Source organism: Olea europaea, unplaced genomic scaffold (assembly GCF_002742605.1).
Source record: "Olea europaea var. sylvestris unplaced genomic scaffold, O_europaea_v1 scaffold1374, whole genome shotgun sequence".
Taxonomy (NCBI): Eukaryota; Viridiplantae; Streptophyta; class Magnoliopsida; order Lamiales; family Oleaceae; genus Olea; species Olea europaea.
In genome coordinates, this window is record NW_019231251.1 from 98,301 (window position 1) to 115,511 (window position 17,211).

General features: G+C 35.1%; 1 protein-coding gene and 1 pseudogene across 1 annotated transcript; one reads left to right on the forward strand and one right to left on the reverse strand.

Annotated features, from left to right (window-relative positions):
* Positions 1-1,244: 1,244 nt before the first annotated feature.
* Positions 1,245-3,425, reverse strand: LOC111375415 (annotated as a pseudogene).
* Positions 3,426-11,941: 8,516 nt separating this feature from the next.
* LOC111375416 (mitogen-activated protein kinase kinase kinase dlk-1-like) lies at positions 11,942-14,060 on the forward strand. The gene is made up of 4 exons (XM_022998232.1): positions 11,942-12,011; positions 12,320-12,442; positions 12,547-12,634; positions 13,779-14,060. The coding sequence occupies exons 1-4, from the start codon at positions 11,943-11,945 to the stop codon at positions 13,844-13,846; spliced, it is 348 nt and encodes a 115-aa protein (XP_022854000.1). The 5' UTR covers position 11,942; the 3' UTR covers positions 13,847-14,060.
* Positions 14,061-17,211: the final 3,151 nt, after the last annotated feature.

Here is a 17,211-nt window from a genome sequence, read left to right on the forward strand (position 1 = left end):
TTGTATTGCAATAAATTTTCAAGCAAGGTGTCAAAAATAATAGGGAAAGATACAATCTTAAACTCGATTCCACTTGTAAAAGTCGAAGAGTTTATACATAGCTTTTGAAAAAATAGTTAGTGTTGTTGGTTCTCAGCTGATATATATATATACTTAAATATTTTCATTTTGTTATATCGGTCGTGCTGATTATGATTTATCATCAAGCAAAGCATACAATTTTTTTTTAAAAAAAAGGAAATAGCATACTTAAATATTCGAAACATCAAAAGATAAAATGTGTATGAGAAAAGATAGAACCATGCAAATTCAAGAGTTGATTGCCTCTTCTTATGCAAGGAGGCTCAAACTAAGAACTTCAGCAATTTAGGCCATATAAATTCGAATTCATGTACCCTATTTATCATATTTCCTTGCATCCTCAAGAGTGAATCAATTTGTATATTACCCTTTCACATCTTGGATGACATACCCCTCCACCCATGTGTAGAAAATCTGGCCGCTAATTGTAAAAAATATTGTTAAAATCAATACACAAAAAGATGTCAACTCACATGATATCAAACTTGATGTACATATAGTAAAATCCTATTCCCAAAATATACGATTGTGCTACATGTACGTAACAACTTATATAATGATTTACCAACAAATGATGTAACGAACTTTAATTAGATTAAAATCTCATTAATCACTTACGTTTTAACATCTCATCATTATGTAAATAATTATGTACAGCGAACATTTTCCCAAAATATATGCTCATGAGCACTCCGCTTGGTTCACGTCTAAGTTTCAGAGGGTGGTCGCTACAAAGATTTCCATTTCATCCCCTGCATATTATCTAACGTTGACAAGATATTATGGAAAATTTTCCATTCAAAATTTTATTTTGCTTGAAATTTGCACGTCAAGGAAATTCGATCAATGTTTAATCTTAGTCGAACTACCTCACGCCCCTTTTCTTCAAGGACGATGATTGCCAAAATCCCAACTTCATCGTATAAACACTTTCTCGGTCGAAAAATAGAGAATCATACTCAACTGTAGAAATTATAAATACTGGAAACAAACAATAAATTAAGTGCTATGCCAAGAACAAAATTATATCGAAAAATCCCAATTGATAAAACAAAATTTGTCTTAACGAAAAGAAAGGTCCAAAGATCCAAGAAAAAGAAAATTCTTAGTTCAAAAGTAATGAAATGCAGAAAGCGTCAATATTCCCAATCCAGATATCAAATTCATCCTTCAATAGCTGCTAACAAAAATGCTCTTCCAGGTTGCCTATTTGCCAAAGGTCCATGACATCCAAGAAGCTGCAAGATATAAATGGGTCATTAATATCTTCAAGGGAAACATTTATGTGAAATGGTATGAAATCAGATTACAATGCAAGACCCCATACCAGCCTGCCTGAAATTAACATTTTCAGGTTTTCCAGCTTAGACAGAAATACCTACATTTTGTTGGAGGATAGAAATCCTCTAATGAGAAGAAAATAACAAAGTCGAGAATCTGTTGGAAATTGGTTTCCAAATTAACAAGAAAGATCGGAATTTGATTAAGTAAAAATTGAAATCGGAAAGTGTGACTAACGTGTCAACTTCGACCGAATATTCGAACTTCATCCGATGGTCAAATTACAAAAGTAAAAGGGCCAACTTGTTCTACTCATCAAGTAGATGATCGTAGTATATTTAGACATTAGAAACCAATTACGGGTGAACGAGAAATTGCGATCCAAAGATTTGAGGAAAATACGGTGGAAAAGGGCTAAAATACACTGTCGCTCGATGTTTGCTCAAACGACAGTCTAGCTCGCTTGAGCGAAAAGCGAGCGAAATATGTTTTGCTCGGATTTTTGAAGCACTGCTCGAGCGAAAAGCTAGCGAAGATGGAATGTTACGACTATTCGAAAGATTGCACGATTTGGCCCACACCACTTCATCCACACCCCCTTCATCCTCTATAAATAGGACCCCTTGGATGTCCCTAAAGGTACACCAATTCATATTTGCATTGAGCACTCTTCTTCTCTTACAAAATCTCTCTCCCTTTTTCTTGCATAAAATCCCTTTGTAGAAGGGAAAATTCGGTCGGTTCGTTGGTTCTTGTGGTGTGAAGTGCTGCTACCACAAGATAAACATCCGTTGTATCTTGGGAGACAAGTTTCGTCAACCGTAAGTACCATAGCGGGGCAATATTATCTTAACGAGAAAGTGTCATCACTTGCCTCGGATTTCATTTCTTTTTCTTCTCTTTTTCTTGTTTCATTTTGATACTTTGATTTTGTGATTTTATACTACACTTTCAAGCTCACATATCGATAGTTTGATCACGCTCCTACAGGTTAAACATTAATTTATTTTGATACAAATATCAACAATCATCATACCACTCACATAAATCTCGGAACCAACAGAATCCAATATAGCTTTCTAGCTAAGGCCACTTAAAGAATATAAATGATAATAGTTGGTGGAACAAGTAATATCTGGTGTTTTCTTGAAAAGTTAAACATTGGCAATCACACCATCAGAAACAATCATGTTCTCAGATTTCCATTTAATAATCTGGGCGACTGTACTTCATGAATCCCCTGAAAATCAAGATAATTCACATAAGCAACAATAAATAAGAACTTTTATCGGGTAAGTTAGTAAGCAAAGATAAAATAATGGTAATAGAGCAACACAAAGCACTAATTTTTTATTTATCAAACATAAAAACTGGATAAATCAAATGATTTACATCAATTGACAACCAAATTATCATCTATGTTCACTAAATGATCCATAACAAAGCAGATGAGCTCCAATTCACTGGATGTTTTGATATGCAAGGGGGAATTCGGAAAGAGCTTCCATGTGTTCATGGAAGTATAGGTATATAACTCATGCCTGAGCAACAATATAAAAATTAGTGCAGCAGCAACATGATGTGTGAATCCAAAACCAAACAATATAAAAAGGGGAAAATTAAATATATACTTGAGAGAAGAATTTAGAATTGATCTCATACCATTTCCTGCTCACGATGACCTTTTGACGACCTGGAAATTTGAATTTTGCATGGCATAAGGCCTCCTGGGTATGATTACTATTTGAATCCTTGCAACGGACAAAAAGAAAAACATGTCGAATGGCTACACATGCACAAACTCCCTGGGGTTTATCGAAAGCCCCCCTTATATCAGCCCCAGCACATGACAACATTTTGTTGATTCGCAAAACATTGAAAGGATGAACCCTGACTCTCAAGTGGAAAGCATCCTTTCCTGCAAACTTGGTCATGTACTTGTTGCGGACAATTCATGCAGCTTCCAGCGCCTCATTGGACACATTCTCCTTCTCCCAACTTACCAAATGCACACAGAAGGAGAACTCATCGACGCCTTTTCTCTTCATTCCAACATCGTAGATCCTGATCTTCGAATCAGGCACACCATGGCAAAACCTTAACTTTGGATAGGGCTTGTTCTTGATCTGACGATAACATCTTACTGGTCCTGAAAGTGAAAAATAAACATCAACATCATATAAGTGAACCATTTTCAATACATGATGCCTTTTTGGAGAACTCATCAATTGAAATATTATGCATGAACAGTTTAGAGTATGTCAAACAATTAAAAAACAACATTCCCCATAATAAACAGTTATGATATGAAAGAAGCCTTAGAAATCAAAATCTATAAACTTCTTATAAAAAGAATATCCTTAATATTTAATAGTAATGGGCCTAATAGATGTTCAGCAAGCTAAAATTCAAGAAGCGTTATAGGATAACATGAGACAACAGAAAAGAGCACAACTTTTGTAACCCAAAATATTCGCTCAATCTGCATTACTACAATGACTTTCATAATGACATCGTGCTTCTTTTCCAAGTTAGCATCTTGTATTAACACGAGCCAATCAAATCAAATTTCATTTGATCAAAAATAAATTTCTTTATCTAGTTATTTCACAACTATACATTAGAGGTCTTAGACATTAACCTTGTTTTGCTCAAGCTTTGCAATTTTCAAGATTACGACAGCATACACATTGCTGCAACATAGCAAAAATAGGGAAATTTTTCGAAACCTTGTAAACGGATCCATAAATAAAAACATAACACTAAAATAACGTGAGTTCATATTTGATTGTATATTTGATGTGCTTACATTGTCTTGAGTTGCAATTTCAACATTTTTCGTTGCTTAATCAACCTCAGTGGTTGACATGTTCGGATTTATTCTACAATGGTGCTTAATATAATTGCTTAGTATTTTAGTGTTAGAAATCGTAGATTTGCTTAAATTAATAGAAAGATAGATTTATACGTACGAAGGTGAGTAATGATGCTCCATAGGTTGAATACATGGTTGATTAAAAAAACATTTTGTATGGGGGAAAAGTGAGATGGAATACATAAAAAGAACAAACTATGCAAATGGAACTAAAGATTGAGGATTGAAAGTCCACTGTAAAGGTAATGACCGATTTCCTATGGGTATTAAATGTTACGGACTAATTGTGCAAATTTTTCATAGAAAAGAAAAGGAAAATTAATAGTATGGGTGTTAGGATTCAAACCCGTGTATACAACCACAAAATGTGACTTTTTACCACCAAGAAAGAGAAACTTTCTGTCAATGAACTGAAGTAATATCGAATAAATGTTTAACGCATATATTTAAAAAATTATATAAGGAAAATTTTAAAATTGTTGCTGGGACTGTCGCTCACCCTTCTCTCTATTCCTGCCAACGACGATTTGCATCTTTCATTTTACTTGAAAAATATAAATACGTTTTGATAAGTGTGTTTTTACACACTTATTTAGCTCACAAACATGACTTAATCATGATCAAAAAGTTTAAATTATGGCTTAATTCTAAGTAATTATGTTTTGTAGGACTATACTGATGAATGTGGTGGATTCAAAATAAAAGAAACGAAAAAGAACCAAAAAAGAAGTAAATCTAAAGTATAAGGACTAAGTTGCAACATTTCAATAGTTGATTCGGATCACAAAATGAAGATTAAAGATATTGCGGGTTCAATTGGATGCAATTAAAAGTCAAAGGGTTGAAAATGTAAGAAAAAGGACTCAAAAGAATCAATAATCGACTTCAAGGGATAAATGTAACATATGGAAGAAATTTTACATGAGCGATAGCCCAGTTATAAATATCGGGTGATCGCCCAACATGTTTTTTTAACTACCGAGAAGAAATTCTTAGCTTGAGTGACTGTCCGAGTTTTGCCTGGGCGACAGCCCAAGTCAATCGTGGCGAGAAAATCTGATTTCCTTTTTTGAATGAAATTCTTTTGGAAACAAATCTTGGGGAGTTTTTTAAAGCCCTAGAGACATCCAAAAATATAGACCACACATTATACATTATTTTGGGAGGATTTGAAGAGAAAGAAGAAGGAAAAACAAGAAGATTTAATCCAAAATTCAAGGTCTCACTTTAAGAATTTCAATAGGGTGATATCTTTTCTTCATTTTTATTGTTGTGTTCTTCTTTCCATCATGTTAGGCTAGAAAAATCTATACTAGGAGATCGATGAACCTTGTAATGTGATATTTAATTCTTTGTTCCGTATTTTGACATTCAAACACTTATTGATTGTTTGAGTGATTTATATGCATTAAATTGCTTCCATGATTATGGGCTCGTAATTGTGTGAGTTTTGGTGGTTCGTTTCATGGGAAAATTACCTAAAAAACTGGGTTTAAAAACCAGTTTTCATAAATAAAAAAGATTAAGTTTAATCTCATAATTCTGGTGATAATTAGAAATTATTAAATAAATATATTCCTAATATCCCACACACCTCTCTCTCTCTCTCTCTCTCTCTCTCTCTCTCTCTCTCTCTCTCTCTCTCTCTCTCTCTCTCCCCAATTCTCTAAAATCTTAATCTAAATCAGAGGCAATAAAAGTAAAGGAATGGGTAAAGATGAGGAAGAGACGCGGGGTGAAATTGAGGAGCTGTTTGTAAACAAAAAGTACAAAATTTTGGAGAAGAATCTCTACAATCCGACGATTACTCATGCTCTTGAGTGGCCTTCGCTCACGATAGAGTGGCTGCCGGACTTGGAGGAGCCATCAGGAAAGGATTACTTGGTTCCGAAATGTCAAAGTCAAGCGCCATTGATGGGACCCATCATGGCAAACCTACACCCATGACTTCGCCATCCCCATTCTGCTACTACTTCAACCATGGGTTTCTATTAATCGAACCAAAATCTAATTCGTTTGTGTGCATCTGTACTTCTAATTTGTGCTAGCTTTTTCTTTCTACGTCGATGGGTCTATTGTAGTCCGATTGTGAATTTATGGTGTGTTGGTGCTATTTTGAATTTTATGTGAATGTGATGATTGTTATGGTGGCGATGGGGCTATACAGGATGCTTGTGGTTCTAGAGTTGGTGGATCGGAGGAGATGGTAGTGGGTGGTGGCGGGTTGTGGTACAGATGGTGGTGCAAGTAATGGTGACGATGGTGTGACGCTGCTTATAGCGATACGTTAGAGTAGATTTGTGTGTGTTGTAGTGGTGGTATGCTGATGGTGGTTGTAGTGGTGATGAGGTGGCAGAAGTGTTTTGCATACAGATTTGTGCGGTGGTATTAAAGTGACTGATTTTTGTTGGTGGCAGTAGCGGTGGATATGGCGATTGGGGCGATTTTTGTTGAATCTAGTGGTGGTGGTTGTTCACGAAATTATTACTTTCGATTTTAAACCACCGCAAGTGTACGGTTCATTAACAAGTAATAAAGTGGATTCAATGAGTCCGAATATCGTCCCACAGAGATTGATTAGTTCAAATTTTATCTACCTTAGCCTTAACCGAAACTAAATTAGCAAAGTGGATGTAGACCTAATTGAACCTCAATTATGCAATTTTTCCTTATGATTAAATTGAAATTAATATGCAAAACAATAAATTTAACTCGAGAATGAAATCTAAAAGTTGAGAATGCACTTGTTATAATTATTGGGAATGAAATACGCTAGGATCACGAATTCCCATGCAATTATCACTTCAAACCCTAGTTTCACAATATGACAACACATTTCGATTTTGACGAATCAATGTTCCTAAGTCTATCCAATACCCTCTCTCGAGATGTATCAAACCTATCTCTACATACCACCGGTCTATATTTCTATGACAAGAGCATATGTAAACACGCATGCAATTTTATGAACATTTAAAGATTCACATAGAGTATAGCGGTATATTTCTATCCACTATCGGACCCTACGATGATTTATACTATGCCAAATCTATTCCAATTCTCTCGAATGCAAGAATAAATCACTTAAATTCACACAATTACGAGCCCTTAATTGCGGAAACATTAATTGCATATAAATCATTCAACATAATAGAAATTGTGTCTTAACATCAAATTGCAAAACTAGAATATTAAAATTCAAATCACATGGTTCATCGATCTCCTAGCATAATAAAAATCTAGTCTAGCATGCTTAAAATAACAAAATACATCAAAGTTTGTATATAAGACATCACTGGGTTATAAAAAATCTTGAAGTTCTTCGTGTCAATCTTTGTTCTTGCGCTCAAATCCTCTCCAAGAGTTGTTTTTCGGCCTCCAATTACGTTCTGGGCGTCTCTGGAATTTTTTGATATTTATATCCCGTGGAAAATTAGGTTACCATAGGTATTTCAATCGTATGAGGAAAGAAAATTTTCGTGCTGAATTTGTACCATGCGACCGCATGGTTTTAATCCGTGCGGCTCCATGGTTATCCTCTTTTTTCATTATAAATCCCTACATCACATCGTGCGGCCGCACGACGTTTCTACCATGCAACCGCATGGTAGAATTAATCTTTCAGTTCCTACAATTTGGTCATTTTACTTTAATCTTCCACTTCTTTGCATCTTTTCTTCATTCTTCATATTCCATCATCCCAAAATGTCATAAATTCGTATTTAGCAAACTCAATTTCTTGATTTGTTCATCGGGTCAACTTTTGAGTAATTGCACCTTGGTCTTTTCTCATGTATTTCACCATGTTCATCGGTGTTACCTACAATTCACAAATGTAATGAAATTAAGTCACAATTCAATCATTTTATTCGTAATTAAGTCATGTTTGTGACCTAAATAAGAGTGCAAAAACACACTTATCAGTGGTCTTGGTCATGGTTCTGACGTCGATGGCGATGCCATTATGTTGTATTGGTGGTGGTATGGTATGGTATGGTGGGTGCGGTGTGGTGCGGTGCTGTGTCAATGCTTCCGTTATTGGTAGTACACGTGGTTTTGGTGAGGTAATGCACGTTTGGTTGTTAGTGTTGGGAATAGTGGTGAGTGACCAAGTTTATCTTCATTGTGACTGTCTGTGACCAGATTTGTGTTAACTGTGATCGCATATGACTTGGTTATATATAATTACAAATTAGACTAACATGGTCACAGACAATCACACTGAAGATAAATTTGATCATAAATAAGGTTACAGTTCATACTTTACGGGTCACAGTTCGTCGTTAAGGTCACAATTCACTGGTTACAAGTTTAAGTTCACAAGTCACAATCATTTCATATAAGTCACAAATCATTATAAATGGGTCACATATCAATGTTAACAAGTCACATGTCATTTTGTAGAAGTCATGGATCAAATTTATAGGTCACATTTATGTTATGAGTCACGGATAACAAATCACATATTAAAAATAAAATTTTATATGTCACAATGTACACAAGTCACTAGTTATTGCCCAGTCAAAGAAAAAATTGTGAATTTAATATTGTTAATTACAAAAATATTTTTTTATTAATTATTTCATAATTAAAATTTTAATAGTATTTGATCATTTACATATTCATCCCATCTGAATAGGTTACATATTCAATAGAACTTGTCACAGATCATAATGTGCACAAGTTACAGATCTAATGGAATTGGTCACAGGTCATTGCCAAAAAAGAAAAAAAATAGTCGGATGAAAGGTGAGCGGTCACTGGAATAGTCGTTGGAATGGTCGGAGAGGTCGTCGGAATTGGATAGGTAGCCGGAATTGTTGTCATAGCCGTCGCCGAAGAAGTCACCAGAGTCGTCGTTGGAAATGCCGTCGGAGCTGTCGTCGAAAAAGTGGCTGGAGCCGTCGCTGAAGGTGAGGTGGGGTGGAGAGAGAGAGAGGGGTTTGATATGATGAGTGGTTGGGGTAGGATAAGTAGATTAATTAAACTATATTAAATTAAATATTTAATAAATTTAACTATCACCTGATTTTTGAAAAATGTTTAGAAATTTGTTAGTTTTGAAATGTGATTTTTAAATCGAGGATTTATGTGGTGTTCTCTTGTTTCATTTATTTGAAAGAAGATGAATAAATTCGACAAGGTATAAATCATCGTAGATTCCGATAGGGGATAGAAATATACCACTATGCTTTGCGCGAATCTCTAAGTACTCCAAAACTACATGCATTCTCGTATATTTGCATCCGTCATAAAGATATAGGCTGGTGGTGTATGAGAATATGTACAATTCATCTCGAGAAACAGTGTTGGATAGATTTAGGAGTACTGATTCTTCAAAATTTCATCGTGTAGGCAAAGTGTGGAATTAAGGTTAAACTGAACATTACTTAGGAATTCGTGATCCTAGTATATCTCACATTTATTGAATACATTTAACCTGAGTCCCAAATATCAAACTGCATTTTAGTTAAATTAAACGTTGTTTTGCATATCATACCATCCAATTCATAATATTGATGCTTTAGCTTAGATTTAGGATTTCTTAGGATAAAAATTCATAATTGATCATTTAGATTCGGTTAAGGTCGAGATAAATACAATTGAACTACTCAATCTCTGCGGGGCGATATTCGGACTCTAGAAATCCACTTTATTACTTGTTAACGAATCATACACTTGCGGTGATTTAAATTGAAAGAAGATATTTCGTGAACACGTTTCCTTTTCAATTTCAATCTATTCTAATTTGGTTGTCATGAATGCTTTTCCTTTTCTTTTGTTTGGAGTTGATTTAATGACTGCGTTTGGATTTATTCTCTATTTATATTGAGTTTTAATTCTCATCTTTTTTATTTTAAAGATTACAGATTTCTAGAAGGAGGCTCTGATATTGAGTTCGTTGCACATCCAATGTTGTTTCTGTCTATGGAGTAGTTCGTGATGGCCCTAATGGATCTTTAGCAATAGTGACAGCGTTCATGGTCAATGGATCTTTGAAACAATTTCTACAGAAAAAGGATAGGTATCTTTCCTTTTTTGATCTAGATTTTATTCCCTGCATTGACAAATAACGTTAGCATGGGACTTAGACTAAAGCAATGCCCTGAGTACAGGGCAATTATCATACAGAGGTTTTATAGATCTCTCACTGTAGATGGCAGGTCGATCTCATCGACCTGCATTAAAATAAAATAAAAATTGTGCGGGCCCCGTCCTTGTGTGTATTCTAACAGAGGCCTGTGAGCCTCTGCCTGTATGTGAATCACAGCTCCTTAGACTATTATCTTTGAGCAGAACAATCGATCGGGGCAAGTGACTTATTATAGCTATAGATGCTGCATTTGGGATGGAGTATTTGTTGGGAAAATTATAGACGCCGGGGTTTGGAGCAGAAACCAAAAAAGGGATATCTAAGAAGATGAACAAAGAACAAGAAGATCAAACCAATATGAAGGCTCAAACAAGTAAATAATCTCACTGTCCTCGAATGATATTTGCCCCCTCTCCGGATCATACGAGATGCTTCAAGGGTTTTACGGCAAATGATTTGTAGGATTGATCAGGCCTTGTTACAGAAAAACACTAAGGGCGTGTTTGATGGAATTCTAGGGAAAATAGAATTGGAATTCCAACTTTCCATTTTTCGAGTGTTTGATTGGCAAAAATTTTCTTGGAATTCATTTTCCACATTTTCTTTCCACATATACTTTTTCCGTGTTTTGGAGGAAAATGAATTCTCACCAAAATGGCAAGAATTTATTTTTCAGTTTATTGTAGTAATTTTTTTCGTTTATTTTTATTTTATTATTTATTTTTTGGCAATGGAAAAAAATTCTAAGAATTATCGTAAAAAATTCTCTTTAATTGACAATTTTCATGTAAAACAAAGCCAAACGAACATCAAAAGATAGATAATTTCATTTGAATTTTTTATTTTTAGGCAATGGAAACAAATTTCATCTTCAATATTAGTCAAGTATATCCCTTTAATTAACAATTTTCATGTCAAACAAAGTCAAACGAATATAAAAAACGCTTTTATTTCAACATTTTTCACGTGAAAATTATACCAATCAAAATATAAAAAACGCTTTTATTTCAACATTTTTCACGTGAAAATTATACCAATCAAATATAATAATTTACAATTATCAGGAAAACAATTTCCAAACAATTCAATTCCTTGGAATTCGTTTTCTTTCTACCCAAATTTCATCTTTGCAATCAAACGGACCTTTAAGCATAATTTTTTTCAATTTGAAGAACACAAGAGGGAATTGCTAGAATATGGAAGAATGAAAGATTGATCACTTTTTGTGGAATGAAGTATATGTTTCTCATGTTAGTAATATGATTTCAACACCATGAATTGATCCCTCCATCACCTATTTATAGATATGAATCAATACTTCATGAATAGGTGCCAAAATATGATGAAGAGTTGCAAGAAACCCTCCAAAAACCGCCAAAAAGCCAACTGAAAAAGGCCTCCAACGATCAATTTAGTGTTCTATGCGGTCGCATAGTTCAACTCCATGCGGTCGCATGGAATTCTCTAAAATCAGGACTTCAGTCCCTCTTCGCATGGCCATTCGCATGGGCCAAACTTTTGGCCCCGGTTTGGTTTTTCAATTCCACGCCACTTAGTTTTTATCGATTGCTTGAACAACAATTTCAACTGTACTTGCATGGCAAGAATATTATGTATTTTGATCTAAAATGTGAAAATCTGTTGGTAAATATACAGGATCCGCATCGACCAGTTTGCAAGGTAGGTTGAGAAACTGACCTGGATATTCGAGTTACTTTAGGAGTCAATCTATTGTATGCACTATTCAATACCTTTTTCTATATTTGCTACTTTGTCATTTGTACGCATTGAAATTTTCAGAGGCTTTAGTTTCAGATTTCAATTTTCTATAGTTGGTGAAGCTGTTATTATTCGAACTTTACTTGTACTTGCTTTTTATTATCTGATTCATAAATTTTTGTTTACTTTTCGAGGAAATTTTTTTATACCTGAGCATATCTAGTGTTTTACTTGAATTAATTTGCCATCTTTCTTGAGTTCCTTATTAGATTGGCGATCTCAGCTTATCAAAGGTAAAACAACAAACTTTAGTGTCGGGAGGTGTTCGTAGGACCCTACCTTGGATGGCACCTGAGCTCTTGAGTGAAAAAAGTAACATGGTAATAGAAAAGGTTAGATATTTTTTTACATAATCACTAATTTAATTAGCCATTAACATCTCTCTCTACTTTTCTCTCTTAATTATTTAATTAATGCCTAGTTTCTACACCCACAGATCGACGTTTATTCATTTGGAATTGTCATGTGGGAATTGCTTACTGGCAACGAACCATATCTAAATATACATTGTGCTTCTATAATTGGTACGTTGTTTATAATTAAGCTATTCCGACTTTATCTTGGAAAATGTTCAACTTCTGTTTCTAAACCTTTTTTATGCATAATGATTATCCACGGGAAAAAAGTAAAGAGGAGTATGTTTGGAGCAGACTTCTAAAAATTGATGCTTTTCTGTTTTCTTCACTTCTTTTAAACATATTGAATGAAATCGAGGCAAAAAAGAAAAAGACGACTTGGTCAGCCTTTTAACCGTCAATAAGATTTTTATCTTTGAGTCATGACATTGGTCTTGCTTGGTCATGTTGGTTGGAGGCTTATGCATTTGAGTTACTTTTATTTGCTTGCATTTGCTTGGAGAACTTACCTTTCGTTTATAGGTAGATAAGTTTTATTAGGCAATGTTGAGGAAAGAATCCTATGTAGTGTAGTAGAAGACCAGTCTATTTATAGGAAATACTCAGCCTTAAATTGTTGTGTCTTTGGTCAAAGAAAATGCTGTCTTTTAATTCTTGGTTTGGTTGATTGTCTATATGGCCGAAATTGCTATTTTTTCTTCATGGATTTTGCTTATCTGTTTGATGCCGTGGATGTAAATTTTGTTCTAAATGTTAATTTTAGTGCTACGCATTTTTTTTGGTAACTATAGATGTAGTAAATTAAAAGAGCAATGAGAAAGGAATTGCCTGACCGTGAGGATGCATGTCCACAACTAGTATAATAATTTTCACATGAATAGCACGTGTCAAATCCGAAGAGGAATTATCAGATGTATACGAAACAACATTTTTCCTGGAAGTAAGCAGCACAAAGTTCTCTCTCCTTCACTTTTTCACCCCGTCTCTCCCCCTCCATGGGGGCGGGGAGGGAGGAGAGTGTGTGTGTGTGTGTGTGAGGGAGAGAGAGAGAAAGAGAGAGCATGGAACTTATGTGTTTATGAAAGCCAACTGCAAAGAGTCAGGTGGATTACTTATTTAGTTGTTGCAAGATTCACACCGAGTTACCTTAAGTAAAATATCTTTTTTGGCTTTATTGTGTCATGACATCTATTCTCCATCAAATAAATTGGCTACAGTGCTGTTGTTTATTTAGTAAAAACTCTAGAAATCCATTGAAATTACTTGATAAAATTTCTTCTCCTAGTAATCAGTGTTGCGTTTATGCATGTAGGAGGGATAGTGAACAACATATTACGCCCCAAACTCCAACATGGTGAGATCCCGAATGGAAGTCATTGATGGAAAGTTGTTGGGCACATGATCCAGCTCAGAGACCTCCATTTTCAGAAAATCTCACAGAAGTTGAGAAATATGGCTACAGCTATGAATTTGAAATGATGCTTTTCATCGAAAAGTAGTTTGATTATTGAACATATAGAATTTCTATTTTGTTTCCATGAATGCATCTTCTAATAAGGGATTGTTATATGCTTATATTCTTTCAATGAACTCTAACTACATGTTTGGTATAGAGTATTGAACAACACAATATGTAAGAATTTAGTTTTTTTCCTGCCTTTTTTAATACCGCTCAGTACAATCCATCCTACCAAACATGTGCTTAATAGTACTATCGATGTTTTGTGAAGTGTATAATTATGCCGATGATGTGCAAATATCTGCTATCTCATTAATGTCATGATATTGTAATTCGACTGTGCAGGTCATCAGTTATTTAGAATGTTGCCACGTGGTTCAATGCTTTTAATTGATCTCTTGAGTTCAAACTTGACAGCCATAAGAGGCGATGCGCTTATATAAAAACTAAAGCAATTAATAGGGGAAATCTTTTACCAATTTCTGTTATTTGCTTATCTAATTATACATGTTTAGGAAATCTTTCGCCAGTAAGCATCTTGTGCATCCCCTTTTCAGATTTTTGAGATGTCAAAGGTATAGAAACGCACAGGGGAAAGTTATTTAAGTTTGTTTTGAAGTTCTGAGTTTGAGTATGAAGTTCCTGCAGTTATATGTGCTTTTTTTCCCTTGTTTCGTTGTGCATGTATCGGGTAGTCTCGGGTTTTTCATCTTTCGAGTTGTATTTGTAGGCATTGGGCATGCATATCACCAGCGTGAAAGCCTGCTATGGTTTTGTTAATTTACAGAGAAGCAGAAAAAAGAAAACTGATGCCTTACTAGAAAGAAAACGGAACTTTTTTATTCAGCTCGAAATGGTAGAAGTGAAAATTCCCTTTTTTCAGACAATAATTCCATTAATTCTCAAATAGAAGAAAAATGAAAGCGTAAGGTGGATCACATCCTAAGATTGGTGTAAGTCTATTGGTTTAGAGAATGTGACTTGGATTGTGCTAGTTATGGAGTAATATGGACCATAGATTAAATCCAATGGTTGGATTTAATTTTGTGGTCAATTACCTATACTAGTGTTGTCACTCTCTTGATGATCATAGTACAATATTTGAATTTTGAATTCAAATGAATTGGCTCTATAATTACAAGATCTCTTCATTCTCTCCTTCTTGGATTTGGCATAACATTTGAGAGAAAGTATAGAGATGTAACCAAGTGGGAGCTTTCCATAACTCCGATGAAATTCTTGGTGGCTTCAGACAGATTTTTTCTCGGTATATCCATTGTCATTCCCGTGGACGATGGTACATGATCCGGTGTGGCACAAATTTGAGCTCAACATCAAGAACACTTCATTGGTGCTGTTGAAGAAGCTTTGGGTCATTTTGGTTCGGTTTTACACTTTGAGAGTTTATTATTCTGCATTGTAGTTGTAATAATCTTTTATATACAATACTTTAAACTCTACAAATGGTATCAAAGCTTAGGCTAGTGGTAAAAAGTGTTAAAACAACCTGAAAATCGGATTGGAAGTCGAAGGGGTCCGATTTTGTTTGAAAAAAAGTTCAGCAGAAACTTTGAACCCATTTTCTGGAAAAACTACACACCTGGTGGACGAATGGAGACCACCATTACACTCTAGACATCAAGCAGTATATACCAGTGCAACGCGTGTGACACATGCATCGACGGTGGATGCGACGCGTGAAACCACGCGCAGAAGACAGTAACGGCGCGTGAGGGCGCATGGGGAGGATTTAGCCGGAGGTCAAAAAAGACAGATTGTTACTTGATGAACTTCTGACCTTCTAGTGGTATTGGATTTCAGTTTGGTACATTGTGGAAGCAGGTACAGTCTCGGCAGAAAAGTGGAAATGGAGAAAGTTTTCCATTGGCGGCTCGGTGGTTTTTTCCTGGTGTTTCAGCAGCTTTTGGATGGCTTAGGGCAATTATTGGAGGCTTTAGATTGATAATAACTCGCATCTCTCCTTATACGAACTAATAGACTGGTTCGCTTGGTTAGCGCACTCTAACACCCTCTCCAATTTACAATTGAAATGTTGTGTTATTTGCTGCCATATTGTTACTTGACTCTTGTGATATTGGTTATGTGTTACTTGTTATAATATCATCATTTATGTCATCTTAGAAAGTAATTTATACGTAAATTGGTTTGAGCTTGCATTTGTATGTGGGTAAATTGGCTAAGTAAAACTTTTTTCGAAAATATTATTTTGCTAATATGTCCTCTCGAGTTGAATTGGCACAATTCAATGGTAAGGGAGATTATTCCATTTGGAAGCAAAAAATGAAAGTTATTTTAATTCAACAAAAAATTTCTAAAGCTCTTGACGACCTGGAAAAATATCCCGATGCATTAAAAGCTAAATCGGATGAAATTACTAAGATGAATGAAATCGCACATAGTTTGATTATATTGCATTTATCTGATAATGTGTTAGGACAAGTTGAACGATATAAGACTGCCAAAGAGTTGTGGGAAGCACTAGGCAAGCTTTTTTTGAAAAAATCTCTTCCAAACAAAATACATTTACTTCAAAAACTAATTAGTTTTAAGCTGGACCCAGAGAAGGATCTTGAATCAAATTTGAGTGACTTTAACAGACTCGTCAAGTGTTTGGCCCACAACGGCAAGAAATTTGATGATGAGTATCTAGCGGTTATACTTTTAAATGCTACGCCCAAATCTTATAGAGATGTTAGGAATGCTATCACGTATGCTAGGAATACTTTAACCCAAGCTATTGTGACTGATGCTTTGAGGGCCAGGGAGCTAGAGCTTAAGAAAGAGTCGAGGGGTAGCTCGAGAGAAGAGAGTTTCTTTGCTGGATGGAGGAATGAGACGAGGGAGAACCATTTTCAAAGTAAGAAGGGTAGGTCTAAGTCTAGAGATAAGAGTGGTAAGAAATGCTTCCATTGTGGCAAGTTAGGACATTTCAAGAAAGACTGTAATGACCTTAAAAAAGAAACAAAGACCACAGCACAATGATGATCAGAACTTAGTTGCTATAAGTGATTCCCTTGATTGCCTACACGTTATAACCGTGTCAGGAGATTTTGACACTGAGGAAAATGGTGTTCGTAATAACATACATGTCATGAATGTTTCTAATATTGATTTTGACACTGAGCGGGTATTAGACTCAGGTGCTACTTTTCATATGTGTCCTGTTAAATCTTGGTTCTATAACTATAGAGATGTGAATCCTAGAAAAGTATACTTAAGGGATGATCGTACACACAATGTAGAAGAAGTAGGTGATATTGCTATT